The following is a 7,304-nucleotide window of genomic DNA, read 5'->3' as shown; positions in this document are numbered from 1 at the left end:
ATTTTCGGGATGTCTCATGGTCTGACAAACACTGCTATAGCTCTGTCACCTTTCACCACAGATGCGGAAGTGCGACATCGGCGGATTTAGTGGATGGAGGTGCATCCAAAAAAACATATCTCTAGCTTAAACTGACAGATTTTTATGGGGATTTTATTATGCTATTTTTTCCCCCGTGGGGGCTTGGATTTCCGTTGGGGCTCGGACATCGACTTTAGGGGGTTCAAAACATTATTATTGCACTCAGTGAGCCCATGCAACTTATTATGTGACTTGTTAAGCACATTTTTAATACTGCATATATTTAGGCTTACCATAATAAAGGGTTTGAATACTTATTACCTCAAGACATTTCAGCTTTTAAATGTTTAAAAAAAAATTTTTTCTAAAAACATTATTCCACTTTGACATTATGGGGTATTGTGTGTAGGCCAGTGACACAAAATCTCAACATGATCCATTTTAAATTCAAGCTGTAACACAACAAATGTGGAAAAAGTCAAGGGGTGTGAATACTTTCTGAAGGCACCGTAGATTCCATTCCCAGACCCCAGGGTGAACTACTAGTCACGTGGCTAATTTGAATAAGCCTCTGGCTGTCAGGCCTGAACATTTAGCCACCGGGTACACATCTATAGCAGATTCATAATTCAGAAACAACCATGTTTGTTATTCAAAGACTGTGTTTATTTATATAAAAAAAGTGTCGCTATAAGAAGTGATTTAACAAATCATTATCATAGCTACAACAACAACATATTAGAAAGAAAATATTGCAAACATGTACAAACTAGAAAATGTACAAAACAATTTACATCATAGAAAAGAAAAATCCCCACTTATTTCAATTGGCTATGTCTTTTTCCTGTGTCATTAGGCTATACAATAGATATACAACATGATACAAAACGTTTATGTACAAGACTGAGGTTGTGCCGTGATAAAGACGTCAATGAGATTGCATCTTCTCTACAGAGTCCAAAAGAAATGTATAAGAATAGGGGGGAAATTAAAGGCAATAAGTTAATAAGATGGTTTTAGTGCAGGCAGGTCCTCAGAATTTGCAGCAGAAGCCACAGCCCTTGTTGTGACAGCAGTTGCAGCACCAACGGCACAGGGAGAGGTGGCTCTGACGCTTGAACCTGAAATGCGCCTGTATCCCGCCAAGAAAAGAAAATGAAAAAGGTGGGAACAAGCATATGGTAAGTATTTTTGCCCAAGTCTCCACTTCACAAGCACATTGCACACTGCTCGCCCTGAAGCCCTCTCTAACGGCTCACAATCAAACGGTTAACAACTAGCGCTAGTGGGCTAATTCAATTCCAAGGGTGAAACGCAACCACTTAGATGTTAATTTGCTAAAGGTAATTACTTAATTCATTCAGTCAATTGAACGTACCGGCAGATGCATGGACTCGCCGCCCGGCTGTTGATGTTCCCCAACTGGACTGTCAATACTTCCAACCTCCTCCGTTCGCACCTGCAAAGACATTATGTACAAATGAGCAATGACCAACTTCTAAAATCGATGCACACATGTTTGTAGTGGGTTAGTGTTGGAGAATTAGACATACCTCGGAGAAAGGAACAGCGGTGCTTTCAAGGATGAACATACATGCGAGGACGACCACCACTGCAACTGCAACACTGAAGGCCTTCATTCTCGGGTTTTGTTAGGAAGCTTCTAGCCTATTTAAAAGTCCTGTTGAAATCAGTTGGAATTGAAGTGACAGTTTATGAAGAAGATCAGAACTCTTCAATTTTCCCAAAAAGCGACGCTCTCCAATGCACAATTTTCAATGCACTAGACGAGTCCAAAGTTGATTGATTGTCCTTTTGATGTCAGCGGTTGAGGGACTTCTCTGTCATGTGTTGAGACTGCGGTGCACTGGTATTTATACACACTTTGGCCACTATTGTGCAATCCTGCCCCCCCCCCCCCCCCCCCCCCTCCTTTGGACAATGGAGCGCATTCCGGTCACATATTACCTAATCCACTTTCCCGTTTTCAAAAATGGGAAATTGTATAGTTTTTTTTGTCTTTCCTTTAGGGTGGATAACTGAAAATTGATGATCATTTATTTTCTCAGTAGAAATCTGAAAGAATTGTGGAAATTACCCAACAGCAGGAGTCATGGACGAACAGTTACTGGAAGTGCATGGCTGGCTGCACAGCCCTTTGTCTGACCTGGGAAATCCCTCCACATGAGGGAGTGAGCCATTACAGTATCTATTCCTCTGTCTAAAGGACTTCATTATAACCCTTCCAATGGAATAATTAGCCCTCTTTTGACATATAATTAGCAACGCTTTCATTTGACATGTAATGTGAGGAACCTGCAGTCGAACAGAATAAAATTCATTTGAAAGAAGAGGAACAGTAAAACAGTAGAAAAGAAAAGAGAGGTGCAAATTGAGGACTTCATTCAGGTGTTTAAAGTGTTATTAGAAATAGAAGAATATGACAATAATATGTGACATGCATTATGTTGTGTTTATCAGACCTAATGAAAAATAGACTTCAAAAGGTCAGGCAGGCTATATAATAGTGATTCACACTTGAATTGTTTCATAAAGGTATTTTGTAGTTGAAAAAAAAAAAGACATTTAATATCCTGCTATGCTGCTACACTGAGTGTACAAAACATTAAGAACACCTTCCAAATTCATCGGGGAATGGACTATATAATGTGTCGAAAGCGTTTCACAGGGATCCTGGCCCATGTTGACTCCAATACTTCTCACAGTTGTGTCAAGTTGGCTGGTTATCATTTGGGTGTTGAGCCATTCTTGATATACACGGGAAACTGTTGAGCATGAACAACCCAGCAGCGTTGCAGTCCTTGAGACAAACCGGTGTGCCTGGCACCTACTACCATACCCCGTTCAAAGGTACTTTTTTTGTCTTACTCATTCTCCCTCTGAATGGCACATGTACACAATCCATGTCTCAATTGTTTTAAGGCTTAAAAATGCTTCTTTAATCTGTCTCCTCCCCTTCATATACACTGATTGAAGTGGATTTAACAAGTGATATCAATAAGGGATCATAGCTTTCACCTGGATTCACTTGATCAGTCTATGTCATGGGAAGAGCAGGTGTTCTTAATGTTTTGTACACTCAGTGTATATCATATTTCATGTACACAAAATCATACTGCAAATTGTAAGCCTGTGAATGCATAATTTGCATCCTCAAAGAGTCTGTGATGAGTTGATAAGTGGTTATTAATAGCCTAATAATAATTAATTGGACGTTCACTCAAGGGCTCAACTTGTTGGATATTATATCGTTATACTATTAGGTTTTAATCCATTCACTAAGTATTTTATTGGCTCTGCCCAACTTGTCTCTTTAAAGGGATACTTCAGGAGTTTTACAATGAGGCCCTTTATCTACTTCTACGGCACGCAGAGACATAAAATGGTCTTCACAATTAATCGCACTCTGGGAAAGTAGATAAAGTTCCTTATTGCCAAAATCATCCCAAAGTATTAAGTGAAATAACATGTTGTGGGGACCCCTGCGTCAGTCTGTCTCGTATATAGATAACTCTTTGCCATCGCTTGTTGACTTTGGGTGACCGGAACATCAGTGTCAACAAATATAACCACGAATGACTCCTCATTGGAATTCACCCAGCAAGCTTAATTTGCTGAGTATTAGTGAACGCGGGGGAGAGGTAGGAGGTTTTTGCCAGTGACACCAGTCGCCAGCACTATCTTTGTGAATCTTCTGGTTAAACAGAGCTCGGCTCCAGTGGGGCGGACACTGAGACACAGTCAGCTAGACAGGCGCCATTCCACCACTCGCCCCTCCTGGGCCGGGGCATTGGCATTGTTTCCCCCCACTATGTCATCATAATTACCTCTGTTTCCCCCCTCCCCACTCTCACCACCTCATATGTACTTTATTTGTTCTGGCACTTTCTGACCAAAAAGTTCCCGAAATATAATATTTACTACTGAAATAGCCAACTCCGCAAAAACCCAATCGTCATAGTTCTTCCGACCCCCCCCCCCCCCCCCCCCCACCTTCTCCAGACCTACCAGAAAGCCTGTCGTCTTGCACGGTTGCTGTGGCTAATTTGTTCATGTAGAACTGGGTCACTATCAGCTCATTATTGAGGGAAAAAACGTAAACAGTATGCTAATGAACTCTAGTAGAATTTAGTATTCAAAGACTCTGTCCTAAACCTGACTATAGCAACTCTGCTCAATTAGTCCTCCTTTTGCTGTGACATTATCTGCCTCACGGGGCAGTGTTTTCCCTGACTGTTTTAGTAGGCTGTACTAGCAAGACCGACACAGTTAGTACAGAGGTTAGGATTTTCCCAGTGCAGATTCTGTGCCACTGCGAATCTTCTTGGGAAATTCCAGTCTCCTTTTAGCAGAGTAATATGGACCAAGTTAAATGTTCAATTGAGAAATGGACCATCTTGCTTCCCATTTGTCTAGCAGAACCTACCAGAGAAGAACTGAAATAACCACATAAGCAACGCAGAGAACTTGTCTTGTAGGTCCCCGTGAGCACATGACTTGTCCTTCTCACCAGTGACTGGCTACTCTGTCTCTTGTTGTAAATAAGAAAAGATGTCTCCTGTAGTGCTTACTGTAGAGCTAGATCAGAGTCTGTGGAGAATAGAGGTACTGGGGGAAGTGTGAATCACTAAAGCTCTTCTGCCTTGCACTCTTGACACGAACAAGCCTCAGACTGACAGAGCTGGACAGGCTGAGTTTGGAGACCATACCCGTTGTTGAAATGCAATTTCTCTAAGGTAGAGAACATCTCAGCACACAAAGGAGAGACAGTCGTTCATGCAATGTTTTCTAACTCTTGAGTGTTAAGGGTTATTCATTGGGCCTACAGTACAAGAGCCTATTGAGGACTGTGGCATTTGTTGGAGTCAACCATGCATGTTATTTACTAGCCAGCAACTCTCACTGGGTAAGCTTTGTAATTATGAAGACATCCTGTTCAGATTCTCCTCGAAGAATTGAGGACAGTTGTGCTGCGTAGTGCTATTTAAGGCATACAAGAAAAAGAATAGTAGAGGTAGCTAGTGGAAATGAAGGGAATCTCAGGTATGATATGAAACGCACCCAGGCCGTTTCAAACAAATAACCATATGAGGATTCATAGTTCTACTCATACACTATAAAATAACAAATAAGTGACATAACTATATTTATTACAGTATTGCGACATTTATTACAATAAATGTTTATATACATTTATGACATGTTACGTCAGCCTTGATGACATCCCACTGGGTACGGACTTCAGTTCAACGTCCAGTTTTGATTTACATTCACAACGTGAAGTCAACAAAAAATATCACCCTGTCATTGGATTTAGGTTAAAAGTTGAGTGAAAAAAAGCGAAATTCCCTTACGTTGATGACTTTGATTCAACATCCACAAAAAATAAATACATTTGTTTGGTAAAAACAGCACGATATTACGTCAGCCTTGGTGACATACTGAATAACTACAATGGTTAAATATCCCTATTTTGTCATATCTAATGAGACCATGTTGATTCTTAACATGGTACCTATGTTGAAATTTTTAAGGCTTATTGTGGGGTTGTCCGATATACCATAACTCAAACCCTGTACGGCTGCTACTCTTTGAATAAGTCAGTTGTCTGCATCGGTCTGTTAGAGTACCATCCCAACTGTGAGGAAAGAAAGAGAGAGAGTATGTCTCAATCTGAGGTACATGGGATCAGAGATCAACCAATTCAAACAGAGCAGGGGGCACACAGGCGCCTGGCTGGCTGTGTGTGTTTGATTGGCGGCTGTCAGTCTAGCCGAGAGACAGGAGGGAGGGAAGGAGGGGGAAGGTGGAGGGGGAAGTAGGGGAGGTGTGTGGAGGTGGTGAGATCGTGTGGCAGAGGAGAAAAATGAGATGCATCAGTATTAATAAGGATCGTGGTGATATTGCAGCAGCATCTGTCCATCTGTGAGTGTTGAATGACGGACCGTGCAAATTTAAATGAATACAGGGATTCATAGCTATGATGAATTTACTGGTGATAAGATATTAGGGTTACTTGTTCAATTCATTGGATTTTTCATATAAAGATGTAAATAGAGAATGTGAACTGTCTAACATTACGTGACTTTTTGCGCTAAATATGTATTTTTTAATGTGCTGTACATCTGATTATGTAAATAGATGTATACATGCATCTAGAGACTAATATGCTGTATGATAATTTATTAATGAATTCACCAAATAATAATTAAGAATAGTCACCCCAAAAATTCTACTTGGAGACTGTTTTTGATACTCTCTGTTTGTGGAGATGGAGGTCCTTTGGATGAAGATCCTGGTCATTCTGAGGTTAACTGTTACTGTGTTCTCTGAACCAGCTGGCGACAAAGTCTCTGAATATCTTAAAGTCGCCTGTATATGAGCCAGGGTTAGGGAACAGTTTCCTGTCTCATGTGGGTTTTGTATGTGTTACAGAGGCACGCTTCTCTGTGAAGACATACACTGTTATACATTGTGCAACAACCCTTACACACCACCAGGACACTGCTGTGGAGAATGTAACCAAAGTCCTCAACAACGGCCAATCAGAGGGGTTGGGTTAAATGCGGGAGACACATTTCAGTTGAATGCATTCAGTTGTATAACTGACTAGGTATCCCCCTTTCCCTTTTACCTTTCATTCCCTGACCCAAGAGACTCTTGCTGGAACTGCACCTGCAATGACGGCTCAATGATTTGTGAGGGGACGAGGGAGTGCCCCAATGCTCCAAAGATGGAGAATTAATTCATTAAGAGCATTAACTTGAGCAACGGCCGGTCCATCGCTGACCCCGAAGACTCCTGCAGGGTGTACCACTGCCATTATGGTGCACACTAGTGTACAATGAAGAAACCGTGTCCCACTGCTGCTGCAGAGAGTGTAAGTGTACGTACACCTACATCGACCGTACGTACACCTACAGCAGTGTCCCCAACAACAGCCAGTCCACCCGTGCCCCCAAACATCCGTTACATGTACAGTACCAGTCAAAAGTTTGGACACACCTACTCATTCAAGGGTTTTTCTTTATTTTTACTATTTTCTACATTGTAGAATAATTGTGAAGAAATCAAAACTATGAAATAACACATATGGAATCAGGTAGTATCCAAAAAAGTGTTAAACATATCAAAATATATTTGAGATATTTCAAAGTAGCCACCCTTTGCCTTGATGATAGCTTTGCACACTCTTGACATTCTCTCAACCAGCTTCATGAGGAATGCTTTTCCAATAGTCTTGAAGGAGCCCTTACACAGGC

At 41.2% G+C, this 7,304-nt stretch overlaps 1 protein-coding gene across 1 annotated transcript; it reads right to left on the bottom strand.

Moving 5' to 3' along the window:
- Positions 1-665: 665 nt before the first annotated feature.
- LOC139573842 (hepcidin-like) lies at positions 666-1,888 on the bottom strand. The gene is made up of 3 exons (XM_071397761.1): positions 1,575-1,888; positions 1,400-1,480; positions 666-1,153 (listed from the first exon to the last, which is right to left on the bottom strand). Exons 1-3 carry the CDS (start codon positions 1,659-1,661, stop codon positions 1,055-1,057), a joined length of 267 nt encoding a protein of 88 aa, XP_071253862.1. The 5' UTR covers positions 1,662-1,888; the 3' UTR covers positions 666-1,054.
- Between the last annotated feature and the right edge of the window lie 5,416 nt (positions 1,889-7,304).

The sequence above is a fragment of the Salvelinus alpinus genome, chromosome 4, assembly GCF_045679555.1.
Source record: "Salvelinus alpinus chromosome 4, SLU_Salpinus.1, whole genome shotgun sequence".
Taxonomy (NCBI): Eukaryota; Metazoa; Chordata; class Actinopteri; order Salmoniformes; family Salmonidae; genus Salvelinus; species Salvelinus alpinus.
This window is presented reverse-complemented; position numbering and strand designations above follow the sequence as displayed.